This window comes from Acomys russatus, chromosome 25, assembly GCF_903995435.1.
Source record: "Acomys russatus chromosome 25, mAcoRus1.1, whole genome shotgun sequence".
NCBI classification, from domain to species: domain Eukaryota; kingdom Metazoa; phylum Chordata; class Mammalia; order Rodentia; family Muridae; genus Acomys; species Acomys russatus.
The window spans coordinates 30,812,853-30,828,357 of NC_067161.1; the positions used below are offsets into that span (position 1 = coordinate 30,812,853).

The 15,505-nt window shown below is 41.4% G+C and overlaps 1 protein-coding gene across 1 annotated transcript; it reads left to right on the forward strand.

Moving 5' to 3' along the window:
* Positions 1-781: 781 nt before the first annotated feature.
* Positions 782-1,708, forward strand: LOC127208755 (olfactory receptor 10-like). The gene has a single exon (XM_051168319.1). It carries the CDS (start codon positions 782-784, stop codon positions 1,706-1,708), a length of 927 nt encoding a protein of 308 aa, XP_051024276.1.
* The last annotated feature ends 13,797 nt before the right edge of the window (positions 1,709-15,505 follow it).

The following is a 15,505-nucleotide window of genomic DNA, read 5'->3' on the forward strand; positions in this document are numbered from 1 at the left end:
GCCTAGAGAGGAGAGCTGAGCTGAATAGCAAAGGATATGAAGCTTAGGACTCTGGGATGCACATGGGGCATTGAGGAATATGTTTTAATTCATCTTCTTTGCAGTGTAATAGTATTTTTTTTCCACTTCAAAAGCCCTAGGCCCACCAGTACCAACAGCCAGACTCAGCTGCTAATAGCAACAGGCCAATAGAAAACAAGGAACAGTGAAATTCAGAGAAATGATATTAAGTCAGTGCATACTACGAAGAAGAGCAAAGAAATCCAGTGATCACGTGTTCATCTTTGGAGTACAAATATGAGACTGAGGTTTAAATACAGAAAGAGGTGGGGTGAGGAGATCGCATAATTAAGCAAATCTGGTCAAGGTGTGGTCCAGCCACCACTGTCGTAGCCCTGGGCATGCAATGTGAGCCCATAAATTGTTAATCTGTCAACAGTGGTCTTCTTGGGAGATCATTGTGCGTACAGATGTAGCATCTCTGCTGTAGATAATGTTTCGCATTTTTTATGGTAATCTTTCATGTCTGCAGGCTTTTCTGCTCCTGGAATCCAAGTTTAGAACAAGGACTCCCCGTGTCTCTGGCCTATGCAACCTGTGCAGAGTCAACAGTAAAAGATCAAGAGCACAATGAAGGCAGGCACGCACGGCTTTCGTGTAGTTTCAGCTGCTCTGTGGAGCAAAGTGGAAAGTCGACTTAGATCAACAAAAGGAGCCTCTAAGTGCCTTTTCCAGTAGGAAGCATTCAATTGTCTTCTACAGCTGGTGAGAGTCGGGGGCTATGGGAAGTTTCAATCTGAGCTTAGAGGGTTTCATGTTAGTAGGGTTCTCAGATTGGCCTCAGCTGGAACTATTCTTCCTCGTCTTCATCTCAATTTTCTACTCCCTAACCCTCTGTGGAAACACCACCATCATTGCTCTCACCCAACTCGACCTTCGGCTGCAAACACCCATGTACTTCTTCCTTACCCACCTCTCCTTCCTGGATCTCTGCTTCACCACCAGCACTGTGCCCCAGCTTCTTCTTAATCTTTCCCAAGTTGATCAGACTATCAGCTATGCTGGATGTGTAGCTCAGCTCTTCATAGCACTATTACTGGGTGGAACTGAATGTGTGCTCCTTGTGGTGATGGCTTTCGACCGCTATGCCGCTGTGTGCCGCCCACTACACTACACCAGCATCATGCACCCTCTTCTCTGCCAGGCATTGGCCATCTCCTCCTGGGTGGGAGGCTTCCTGAATGCTCTGACTCAGACCAGCCTCCTCCTGACCATACCTCTCTGTGGTCATCACCTGAATCACTTCTTCTGTGATATGCTTGTTCTCTTGAGGCTGGCTTGTGAGGACATGGAGGGAACAGAGGCCAACTTGTTTGTGGCCGGAACCATCATTTTGGTCTGTCCTGTAGCACTAATTCTAGCCACCTATGCACAAATTGCTCATGCGGTGCTGAAGATCAAGTCAAGAGCTGGTCAAAGAAAGGCTCTGGGGACGTGTGGGTCCCACCTTATGGTGGTTTCTCTGTTTTATGGCTCAGCCATGTACACATATCTCCAACCTGTGCACAGGGATTCTGGGAGTGAAGAAAAGTTTGTTGCCCTCTTTTATACTATAATCACTCCGATGATGAACCCTCTGATTTATACCCTGAGGAACAAGGATGTGAAGGGGGCTCTGTTGAAGGTACTTGGAAAAGGAAAAGACTAGGAATAGAAGGAAAAAGGCGAGTGGATATAATATTGTATATCTCTCATAGTCAAGAATTTGTGCCCAACATACTTTCCCTTAGAAGTGAGGAATAAAAAATTCCCAGACATCCCAGGGGGTATCTGATTAAATATATTTCCATAGGGACTTTCAAACAAGAAATTTTGAATGTGGTTCTTCAAACTGAAAAAATAGACATTCTTAAAAAGAAAGCATTGTAAGTATAAGTCTCACTGCTGAGAATAATTATACAAATATAGAATGCTATAATACCATAAATAGCACATAAGCCGATTGCATCTTCTCTTAAAGTCTAAATCACAAAACAACTCAAAAGAAATATCACACTAAGAAATAAGAAATATAAAATTATGTTAACTATATTAGGAGAGATTCAAAATGTGTGTCGTTTTTATGTTAGTATGTAAAAGTCACTTTTATTTGCCAGATGTAATTGTCATCTCAGAGGCTTACTGCCAAATACGCTCAACCTTTCTAGTTCTTTCTGAACTGGCTGGTTGGTTCAACTCAGTTGTTCTGCCTCAAAACTCCTCTCCAAGCTGACTGGTTCAAACTGGCTCCTCTTGGTTTCATTCTGAATTGCTCTGCATGACCTCATACTAACTTTAGCAGTCTGTTCTAATCTTCTGGATCCTTCCCATTCTCTGGCTCATTCTACTTCACCTACGTGTAGCGTGTTCCCTCTGCTGCCTGTCTCTGTGAAAACACCCTGCTAAAACTCTCTCCTCCTTGTCTTCCCTGTCTGTTCTCCTCAGAGTTGACTCATTCTTTCAACTTTTTCTCTGATTCGTCACTTTGTCTGCTCTTCAATTTTCAATTAGAGATCACTATCGAACATGGCTGCTTCCTTCTGTAAACTAACCTTACTTTCTTTTTTCGTTTTTGTTTTGTTTTTTTATTATAATGTATTCAGATTACATCCTGCTTGTTATCCCCTCATTTGTATCTTCTAGTTGCCCCCCCCAACATCACTTTCCTTGTTTGGGGTTAAAGGTGTATACTAAGTGTGTATACTATATTCCACCCAGATCATACTTTAATCCCGGGTGTGTCTGCATTCCAGCTGGACCACAAATCTAAAAGGCCTTTGGATGAGATCTCACGCCAGAAGCAGCTGTTACATCTGTAAGACCTAACAAGCCAATAACTCTGACACAATGAGACTGAAGTATAATTTAAAACTGCAAGCACTACACTGGGCAGAATCTAAACTGCTCCTTATGTAATAGTAAACTAAACCAAACTACTCTAATCCTCATAACCTACTGTATCCCAAGCACTTGCCAATCTGATCTTCCTTGGGCAGCTTCTCACCACCAACTCCCTCTGTCAACTGTCCACTCTCAACTATCAACTCCAGGGTCCTCCTCTCCTGGAAGCCCCGCCTTCCACTTCCTGTCCTTCTGCCCAGCTGATTGGCTCAACAGCACTTTATTGACAACTGCTACATCCACTCAAGGCACTCCTCCACAAGAAGCCATTAAGCCAGCCAAGCAGCTGGATTAAAATTCCTCTACATTAGTACATTTTCTTTCTTTCTTTCTTTTCTCACATTAGAATAATTTGTCCTCATCAAAAGATGTTTCTGTAACCAAAAACCAAAATCTCTGTAGAAAGTTGGGAGAGTAATAAATACTCACAACTATAGTACGTTGCTTAAGAACAGGTAGGATACCCCGACCTGGGCAGCACAGTAGAGCCAGCCCTGGTGGTTCTGTCTTAGAAGATCTGGTGGCTGATCAATTCAGCTTCCATGTAGACTCCGATCCAAGGCTCTGAGTTAGCCCTCCCAACATCTACCCCATCTATGACCTGCTGGAGTGCACGAAGGGGCTGGTCCTCTAGATCCAAAGGATCTCCAGGACACAGGACAGCAACAGGATACCCGAGAAGAGTCCTGCTGAGGATCCAGTATTGATGATATAGCAGAAGCCAGAGGCCTTGAGCCAAAGATTCACTGCAATGAACATTTAAGTAAAGATGGCAAAAGAGTGTACTGTGTGACGTACCATGACACATTGCAGCTTCCATGGGGAGATGTTTTGGGGTTTTGTTTGTTTGTTTGTTTGTTTTTCCTCTTTAATTTATTTTTCTTTGTTGGTGGAGGTTGGAGGGGCAGAGGGCAAATATGAAAGGACAAGGAGATGAGTGGGATTGTGGTACATTATGTGAAATTCAGAAAGAATCAATAAAAAAACGTTTTTAGAAAAGAGTATGAGAGACAAAGAAAGAGAGAGAGAGACAGAGAGAAGCGAAAAGCACAACACAAGACAATGAATTACAAATGGCTGCACTAAGACCCTGCTTATCTCTAGTTACTGTTTTTACTGATGAGTTATTGAACGCTTATTATGGAACTGATAAAAATATATATTCAAGAGACCCAAACATATGTTCCTTCAAGAAACTTTCTTCTTTTAAGGATGTGGAAAGTGAAAGGAAGACGAAGATATTTCATGCACAGCAGACATGGTGGCACAGGCATGTGATCCCAGCATATGCGTGGCTGAGATGGGAAAACAGAGAGTGCAAGAATATATCTCCAGAAACTAAAATGGATCTGTACCCTTATAATGACAAATAATGGTGAAAGGGCCAATTCAGAAAAAGGAACTAATGACTCAAAATTCATGTATTCAACATCAGGGCATTCAGATACATAAAAAGTAATTAATAGAAAATGAGAGAGTCTGTTAATCCCAAGGTTTGCCAGAGAAAAATCAATTCCACTATTTTGAGCCAAATTTGGAGCCAGCATTATTAAATATTAAATACTGACCAAGAGATGAACTTTGGTCAGCATCACTCCTTGGATTCCCTAGCCGAGTATCCTGAGACTCATGTTGCAAGAACTTTCATGAACAAAGTACAGCTCATAAGCCACTGTACTTTCCCATGAGGCTTTGCTATTTTTCAATAAATACAGCTCCAAGTACTCCAGGAAGTTACCTGGTCCTTGAGCAGGTGGGGCTTACAGGTTAATATGGGTTTGTTATTTTTCAAGAACTACAATTCCCAGCATTCCAGAAAGTTACCTGGTCCTTGAGTGGGTGGAGTTTAAAGGTTAATTTTGAGTATTACAATTCAATCTAATGCAATGTCTCGGGAGACTTTCACATTCTCTTTGTACCAATGTACAAAACAATAGGACATTGCATGCTAGAACAAATAGCTATAACATGTCTACAGATTTCATACTATGGTAGATTTTTTACAAAGAGAATGGAAGACAGTCTTTGAGATATCATAAGAGAAGCCATGAAACAGGGCTCATCAAAAAAAAACCTAGATTTTCTTTTTATTTTGTGCAGATGAGTGTTTTGCTGACATTTATGTATGTACATTGTATGTATATCTGTCATCAGTGAAAGCCAAAAAGGGTTTCAGATTCCCTAGAACTGGCTATTGCTGGCTGTCGTGTGGGTGCTGAGGATGTAAACCTTAACCACTGAGCTTTCCTCCCACCCAGCAAAAATTTTAATGAAATCATGTTAGGCATTGTTCATCACATGAGAAAACTAGAAAAGAATAACAAGAAAAGCTTCGGGAATATACCAATAAATGAGAAATAAGCAACTTACATTTGACAACCAACAGAGCAAAGAGGAAATCAAACACACACCTATACACACACGCACACAAACACACACTTATACACACTAACACATAAACAAGTTAATAAATTTTAATGTTAAAACAATTACCTTGACAGTTAAATGGTGGTTACTGGAAACCATGGGATGTAGGCAGAAAGGGCTGGAGGATACTAAATCTCCCAAAACAAGTAACATTAAAGAAATTACCCAAACCTGTGTTATACAGCAAGAGCAGTACACACACACATACAACACACACATGCACACACTCAAACACATACATGCACATGTGCACACATGCACACAGCACAAATACCGCACAATCATACCATATGCACACTACACACACATACACATGCTACATACATATATATACTACATAAATATACACCCAACAAACACACACATACACACAACACACACACACACCATACAGAACCACACACATACACACTATGCAAAAAGAGCAATAGACCTCAGTAGAAGTCCCTCAAAACTTTTGAGTCAAAAGATACATGTGCAGGGCCAATAGATAAATGAAATATGTTCAATATCATTAATTAAATTGAATCAATATGCCATTGAGGGAGGATTGTTCCTAAGCAGAGAGCCCATGAAGCTTTCATCGGGGCAAACCTAAACCCAGTGGGAACCCCTGGCCCAGTCGATCCTTGGTGTTCCCAAGTCTCTGTGGAGTGCTGCAGGACAAGCTGGTGGCCGGAAGGAAGGTGCCTTCAGTTGTGCCTCTTAAAAGAGACATGCTAACAGGTAACTCTGAGGCCCTGTGTTCCCTAAAGCTCTAGACAAGGCCTGACCCTCTTAGTGACCCTCTTCTGCCCGTTAACTATACCAACCTAAAAAATAAAGTTCTTCTCTTCTCTATATAAAAGGAACCCAGTGAGGCTATGTCTCTCCACATAGTCGTTGGCCAATGCTCTGCTCTTCCAGGAATTCCAAGCTTCGGCTTTGTATTATGCTGGCCACAGCAGAGGATAATATGGGGTTTTGAAAAAAACTTAAATAAAATTAGAACTGGCATGTAATCTACCATCCCTGCACTTGATGTGTCCACACACACACACACACACACACACACACATGAAACCTAAATTCTGAAGAGAATTCAGCACTGTTCACAACACTCAAGAAATGGAAATAACTTGTTTCCTTCAACTGGATGAGTGGATTTTTTTTAATGTGGTAATAAAATGTGAATATGAACACATTCACGTCCATTGACATAGACCACGTATACATAGACCGTGCATAATCACACTCATAAACCTTGACAGTTGGGTCAGTGAGATGAGTCAGCAGCTAAAGGAACTTGCTGCCAGGCGTGATGACCAGACTTGATTCTGAGACCCACATGATGGGGACAGAAAGCCAGTTCCCTGTAGTTGTCCTCTGAACCCCACAATCAAAGCATGACATGCACATGCACTCATATGCGTACGCATGCATGCACAGACACACAAACACACACTTCTACACACTAACACATAAACAAGTTAATAAATGTTAATGTTAAAACAATTACCTTGACAGTTAAATGGTGGTTACCGGAAACCATGGGATGTAGGCAGAAAGGGCTGGAGGTAAACAGATACTAATCAATTGATACACAGTTACAGTTAGATTGGAGTAAGAAGTTCTGGTGTGTTAGTACATAATAGTATAACTATAGATAATAATAATAATACAGTGTACGAAAAAGCTCAAAGAGGGCTGGTGAGATGGCTCAGTGGAGAAAGGTGCTTGCTGCCAAGCTTGACGACCTGAGTTCAACCACCAGGACCTGCATGATGAAAGGAGAGAACTGACTCCTGACAGTTGAATTCTGATCATCACACATGATGTCATCTAGGCATGTGCAAATACACACACACACATACATACACACACACACACATATATATATACACTAAATGTAATAAAATTTCATAAAGCTATAAAAAAAAGGATTTAAAATTTTTATCAGAAGGAATAATGTTTGAAGAAATACATGTACTTAACTTGGTTTAGATATTATGTAATGCATACTTGTACAAAATCATTATATAATATCCCCTTAGTATCCACAACTTTATTATTTTATGTACTATGCAAGATGATTGTCATATATATTCTATGTGTGTTTGCTAAACTTTCCTAACTATTGGCACTAGTTCTCAATCAAAAACCTTAAGAGGAGCCTTAAAAACCTCTCCTTCCTCAGACTCCTCAACTAATTAGTTAACCAAAACTATTTGCTCTGTGATTTGAATATACACCAAATTCACCTTTTCCCTCATTGTCTTTCACCCTGGTAACTGTTGATAAGTGCCATCCTCAAGCACACCACTGTCCCAAGTTGTACGCAATAGCGTGCACACAGTTACCAATTCTATAGGCTAATGTATATGACCATAGGGCCTCGCTGGCTGGCAGGCTGGACTCTTGGTTTCCCTGCTAGTAATCTGTGCTCTGTCACTTGACTGATTCGACCTCAGCTTTGTTAAGGAAAGAGAATGGACCTCAGCAAAATCCAGATTCCATTCAAAACAGCTCTGCTGCATGACCTATGAGAGATAAACATCTGCCCGACGGTGTTGCAGGAATAGTTCTGAAAAGGTCTAAAGATAAACCATGTGCCATCCCAGGCTCTTAAAGCAAAGATACATCTCCTATGGCTGATCAGATACAAACATTACATTGCTAATGGAACCTGAAAGAGTTGATACATAATCAAGGAACACTGGTATCATCCCCTAGCCTGCCTGTCACAAGCTTGATACTATCTTTGACATATGTGACATATATATATGGGCACCACATGAAAAGCCTAGAGAAGAAATGAATTTTAGGTGTGATGAATGTGGCGGTGTTTAAGTGAGACTTGGACTTTGGTCTGATTGATGAAGCTCTAGTCAAAGTTGGGATCAAAATGGAAGGACTCTCAGGCTGCAGAGTTCTGGGGCAAAGAAGTTGTGTTCTGGGGAAACTGAAGAATTCAAGTTTGTCTGGCAGAGCATTGGGAATAGCAAGAACTGAGGGCTGCAGGCCAGATCTTAAAGGACCAGTCACTGGGTGATAATTACCACAATGGAGCCCAGAAGTCTCCAAGGCCATGTTTATTAATTAACTCATTCTCTACTCCTTTAAAGTATCCTTTCCAATGTCCCCAGACAAAAGTGTGTTGAGGCCTTAGGGTCAGGAAATGGGCTGGGAATACTCCAGTTAAACAACAGAGTCAGAAGGATGCAAAAGAACTGGGGCTAAGAAAGTGGAGGTTTGGTGAGAAAGATGCTCCCAGCTTCTAGGCTTTGGTATCAGCCATCTCTGCTCTGAGTGAGGGAATGGACCACATGCTATGGTAATCTCTCTAGCATAGTAACTCTGATTTGAGTCCCATCTCATTAAAGATGGCATCAGGAGCCATGTGGAAAATGTCTTTTCCATCACCAGTGGATCCCACCACTACCTTAATAGATTTCATCTCTTCTTCATGCCAATAAAATTGAGAACAACTGTTTTCTGTCCTTGAGCTCCAGGTAAGTGCGGTCTTTACCATTAAAACCTAGGAAATGAGAAACAGTCCACAAGGTGATTTGCACTCGGATTCCATTATGGGTGCAGACAGTGTGTGGACAAGTAAATAAATCAAAATTCATTTTGTACCTCTCACAGAATAACTAGATCTCTACCATCTGCTCACCCCCTTGTTACTCTGTTCAGAGCATCAAAAATCTTCCCTGTGGCATTTTCCAGTCAATGTAAACTGTAAGGAGTGATATAAAATTGGTTTGTGCTCCCTTGCAATCTCCAACACTACAATACCAAAGCTCAAGTAAATTGGAAACATTAGAGCCAGGAGATAAAGAAAGGAAAACTGTCAGAGTTGTTGGAATACAACCAGAATTATTGAATTATTGAGCTATTATATTGGAAAGGGCACACTAGGTGGGAACCCATCAAGGGTGGAGACAATGTTGTGTGTACTCTGGCTTTGTGGTTTATACATGAAATAGATATGTCATTATTGTGTATTTGATGAGATGGTCTTACAGAGCACCCCAAGTGTACTGAGATAAGATGGGGTACTGAGTGGTTTCTATTGTGAAATGGATAGGGTGCAGAGCAGTGACTAAGTCGGTAGTAATTGAGATCTCTAGAAGGATTGCAGATGTCCAGTGAGGTCTTATAACATGGCCTTTCTCTGAAACACTAATGAGGGATCTACCCTCTCATACATAACTGAAGGCAGAGAGACCAGTTTCAAATTCACAAATGTGTGGTCTGAGTGTTCCAAAGTATCTCATTCTTTGCACGTTGTCCAGTTCAGTCTCACCTTTCTTAACATCCCCTTGGAAGTTAAGAGTTCACCACCTGAGCTGTGGGGACCAAGGACCACATCAGACCATGCACAAGCTGCTTGCCTGGTTCCCTGTAAAGATTCTGTGAAATTCGATGCCCCTGGTATTATGCCACTGCTGCCAACTTCCCAGGACCTCTTACCTACAGAAGTGTGTGCTGTGCTGTATATCACATATTGTTCCTTGTCTTTTTTACTATAAATTGCATCATTTATCAAGCAAGTTCCACATCTTGTGTCAAACAGTTCTTGTGGATATTCATTCTCAGCCTTTATTTTTGCTATTTCCAGCAAATGATTACAGAACACACACATGACTCTAGACCAGGAACATGAAAGACGACATAATTAAGATTTCAGCTATGCACTATCATAGATGGCAAACGCTGATTACACAAAAAATCCAGTGCAAGTAATGTTGGTGTTCCATTGTGTTCTTTCTCTCTCTCTCTCTGTCTCTCTGTCTCTCTCTCTCTCTCTCTCTCTCTCTCTCTCTCTCTCTCTCTCTCTCTCTCTCTCCTCTCTCTCTCTCTCTCTCTCTCTCTCTCTCTCTCTCTCTCTCACTGAAAGTAGATTCTATTCTCATACAATATATCCTGATTATAGTTTTCCCTCTGTCTACTCCTCCCAGTTCCTCCCTACCTCCCCTCCCATCTGGATCCACTCTCCCATCTCTCTTTAGAAAAGAACAGGCTTCTCAGAGATAACAAAACATAACATAAAACAAAAAAATATCACATTGAAATTGGACAAGGCAAACCAACAGGACAAAAAGAGCCCAAGAGAAAGCACAAGAATCAGAAACCCTCTCCACTTACTCAGGAGTCTTATTTAAAAAAAAAAACTAACCTGAAAGCCATACTATATGCATCGTGGACCTGGTGCCAACCCACACAGTTCCCGTGCTTGCTGCTTCAGTCTCTGTAAGTTCATATGAGCTCTCACCTCAAGGGCCAGCGAATTAAGTAGAAGGGAAAGAGGAAAGACTGTAAGAACCAAGAGGATGGATGGCACTAAGGAAACTGAGCCTTCCTGACAGAACAGGACAGACTCATATATGAACTCACAGAGACCGTGGCAGCACACACAGGGCTTGCGTATGTCAGACTGGTGACAGAAAAGGGGAATCGGACACAAGCTCCTATCTGGGACTGAGCCAATATCTTCAATTGACAACTACTTGGAAAGCAAAACCTTTTTTTCTCCAATAGAGTTGCATTGCTTAATCTAAACCCATGCCCAGAAGTAGACCCAACACAAAACCAACTAAATGGCATTTTTAAAGGGCTTTTTCCCATATTGTTTATTTGGTCAATTTTTAACCTTACTGGATTTTTGCTTGTATATTATGGTTTCTGATTTTGTGTTTTATGGGTTTTGGGGCATGTGTGTATCTGTTTCGTCTGCTTTTTCTTCTTCATTCTGGTTTGTTTGTTTATTTTGTCTCTTTGTTTTTCAAAAGACAAAGAAAATAGATGGAAGTTGGGTGGGGCAGAGCTGGAAGGAGAAGGGGGGGGACTGCAATAAAGTGTAGTGTGTAAAAACGACTTTCAGTGAGATGGGGTGTCAGGAGCCATAGGACTTTGCCTGACCTGCCCCAGTGGCTGAGAGGCCCTGCTGGCTGAAAACCACAGCTGTCTGCATACTTGAGATAATTATTCTGCCTGGCAACCACAAAGATCCAGCCTGACCTTGAGAAAGAGAACATTCGGTGTATCGCGACTTCTGAATAATCACCCCACTCCACACCTACTGTCCTTGGGCTTGGCCCAGAAGATTTTGTAACTTTCCACTGCATTCCTTCCTACCCCCCACCCTTTCCGAAGCTCACTTTAAATTTGGATACCCCCTTACAATAAACGGCCCTCGACAAGCAATGTTTCCCTGGGCCCATGTCTCTGTTCTCGCCCAATTCTTTATTCACAGGTCGCGACCCTCCTCGCCACTCCACGAATAACTGAACCCGCGGGTCGGGGACAATGGGGGAATATAAGGTCTAAAAAGGAAGATAGATTGGAAGGAAAAGAGGAAACATCCTCATTTCCTCCAGAAAAAAAATCAGATTGTTTGCTTGAATTAAGTTTCACTATATTCTGACAGTGTCACTAAGTTAGTGGGTGAGCTGAAGGGTGAAGACCACAGAGATTGTCTAACAATCTGTGTTAAACAACTGCTGACCAAGCTTACTGTTAGCTCCGTGCACTTCGTTGGCTGCTACTGTATGTGTGCCTGGGAAACTTAGGTCTTTCTTGAAAACACCTGGTCTCCAGATGTTTAAAAATACACAATGGGCCCTCAAAGTGGCTCAGAAGGTAAAGGAGCTTGATCCTGACCCTGACAGTCTCAGTTCAGTTCCCAGGATCCACCCAGCAGAAGGAAACGATCAGTTCTCATAGTTGCCCTCTGACCTCCGTAATCACACCATGACGCACACGAGCCCATACATGTACGTGCAATGAATAAAATGTACAACATTGTGGGGAAAGACACATTAGGGGCTGTTTCTGTTAGTTGGTAGGAATGGTTGCATCAGGGAACTTGATTAAGCTTGCTGTCGTGGGGCAGAGACTGACTCTTCACTTGGGGTGTGGCCATGGGTTGAAGGAAGAATGTGCAGAGGGAGGTGCTGTGCCTCTTACTTCGGGTTCCACACCCATTCTTCCAGATGTGTGTTTCAGTTACTATTTCTGGGTACTAAAGGGTAAGTCCTCATGCCCAAAGGATGTTAGAAATAGATAAATAATCTGTAAATATCCTGCTCGTTGTTAGGAAGGGCTGTCTTCTGAAAGTCAATCTTCTTGCTGGAATCATACTAAACAGAAATCCCTGAAGTTGCACTGAGGAGGACGAGGACAGACAAGGAAAGGACCCTTTGCTACTATCTCCATGAGATCATTTTCAGTTATAACCAGGGTCTCTATACGTTCATTTTTGGTAAAGTAGTTATGTGTATTGTACAAGAAGTGCCTTCTACAGCATCTAAACTTTATAGATGTCCTAAAGGGACCATGTATGATGAGATGTATAGCTAGTGAATTAGCCAACTTGTAAGTATGTTAGCATCAGTAGGAAAGGTGCCTGTAGAGCATGCAAGTGTTACATTACCTCTGGAAACCACCATGGGTCAGGACATGTTCATTAGACCAGCAGTGGATGGGCAGAAGGAAGCTCACAGGAGAGGTGTGTGCGCATTTTCCGACTGTGCAATATGAATGCATTAATTCAGTGAGCCATATTCTCTTGCTAATATTTTAGAATATAGATTTCATATAGAGTCTTTAAAAAACTTAAAAATGAACACGACTGCTGATCAAGAAATTTAGTATAAGCCTGGCGCAGTGGTGCACACCTGTAATCACAACACTCAGGGAGGCAGAGACAGGTGGATCTCTGTGAGTTCGAGGCCAGCCTGGTCTACAAAGTGAGTCCAGGACAGCCAAGGCTACACAGAGAAACTCTGCCTTCAAAAAACAAAACCAAAGGAAGGGAGGAAGGAAGAAACTTAAGTATAAAGATTACACATAGACGCACAGGAACAAACACACTGAGAATTGAACACAAACAATATCTGATCTTTCAAATACATAAAATCAACGTGCAAGTTTCAAAATTCTATGTGTAGCTATTCACAGTAACAGCTAAATGTTTTAAAGAAAGTTCAGAGTCTGGGAGACGGTTCAGTGCGGAAAGTGTTTGCTCCCAAGCATGAGGACCTGGCCTGTGTTAGGGTGTGGTCCTACATATCATCTCGACACTGGTGCTGAAGTTGCTATGTGTTCATCAGTGATATCAGGGATCCAATCTGGTTCCTATCAGATTATGTGCTGCAGTTTGTAGCCAATCCACTACAGACAATTTGGTAATCATCTCTCCTGCCCGCAGGTTGTCCTGTTCCTGGGATCCATGCTGACAATCTTTGAGGATGCCCACCAATGGAAGCATAATTAATGTAACATACATACATAATGAAATGCTATTGAGTCACAAAAAAAAAAGAAATGTGTTTGGGGCTTATATGTTTGTTTTGTCAAAAAGGGCAGAACTGAAGGCATTATATTAGGTTTTTTAAAGTATAATATTTCAAAAAATCTCAAAAACTCTATGTTCTCTTCACACATGAGGTTGGTTTCATAGAAGAAACAAGCAGTGGGGAGGAATGGCTCAGCAGTTAAGAGAGCTGGCTGCTCTTCCACATGATGCAGGTTTGCTTCCTAGCACTCACATCTGCCTCACAACCATCTGAAACTCCAGTTCCAGAGGATCTGATTCCTTCTTCTGACCTCCACAGGTACTGCATAGATATGAAGCACATACATACATACATACATACATACATACATACATACATACACACACATACATACATACATGTATTCAAATTGTCATACATATAGAATAAAATGTTTTCCAAAGAAGTAGCAAACAGAAAATTCATCAGTAGAGACTTGGAAGAGTAACAATGAGTGGCATCAAAGTCAAATAATGAAGAAATATGCACTGAGAAAATAGGAATTATTTCTCATAATTTATAGCCTAGGGTGTGGTTATGTCTTAAACAATGCATTGTGTAGTTCAAATTTACAAGAAGAAGAGAGTTTGAAGATTCTAATTGAAAGTGTTTTTCCAGCAGGAGGTCATCTTGGCAGTCGGGAGCAAAGGAATGCCATAAAGTCACACCACACAGCAAAGCTCACATAAGAGATTTATTGGGGAGAGACAGAATGACAGCTACCTCTGAATGGGAGGACAGACATCAGAAGGCTAAAAGGAGGGGGCTTTCTATAGAACTTTTTGGAGCATGTACAATGAGCTAGTGGAAAAGTACAAATGCCAGAAGTATTGCTTTGCTTCCAACTTTGGGGAGTGGGGATTTCCATGTTTCTAGGAGCAGGGTATTTTTCCATGGCCCTTGTCTTAGGCTTGAGGTTAAGTCAGAGATAGGGTCCTCTTTCCTTAGCCCTTTCTCCCTACACCAAATACATAAAAATGAAAATTTTTGAGGAAATAAAAACACACTTTACCCTGGATAGGTGATTCATATTGCAAACATACTTTACAGTGTTATAAAAATTATGCAATTATAACATAAAAGTTTGGGCTGGAGAGATGGCTTGGCCGTTAAGAGCACTGTCTGCTCTTCCAGAGGTCATGAGTTCAATTCCCAGCAACCACAAGGTGGCTCACAACCATCTATAACATAAAGTTAAAAGTAAAAATCATCTAACTCACCTAAAGTATACCTTTCACATGAAGGAAAAGAAATTCATCAAAATACGGTTCTATTATGTGTGCCTTTTCCTACATACATAAACAGAATGTATATTCACCATACGTAGGGCATAAATAACAGACAAACAAATTGATTCCACCTAAGTCAAGGTTCCTGAACCAGTGAATTTACTGAGGTTGCTTGCAGGAATATGGGTCAAGGGTTGTTTATAGGAACACACATGACTCAAATGCAGAAGCATCACTGAAAAGCTCAATCTTTCATGGGAAATGATTCATAGAGGCTGCATATCCCCGGAGCTCCTTGCACTACTTACAGGCAGCCGCCCATTGGAGAGTTCCCACTCTGCAGCCATCTTTACTGCTTATACAAACTGGAGAAGGGTCTTGTGAGTCTTGTAAATTTGGGAACTTCCTGAGTCTTGCAAGTTCTATTTACTTTCTTAACCTTGTGAGTTTTATTTCCAAAGTCTTATGAGCCTTCTACCTCACTCTAGCAGATGTTTCAACTCAAGTGAGATAACTACACAACATCCTGGAAGTCATGTAGGAAAAAAACAAAGCTTTTTTAAAAATCCAAACAGAGAGGGTTGGGAA

Coding starts and splice junctions, on each gene's coding strand:
- LOC127208755 (XM_051168319.1), top strand. CDS start 782: ATGGGAAGTTTCAATCTGAGCTTAGAGGGTTTCATGTTAGTAGGGTTC.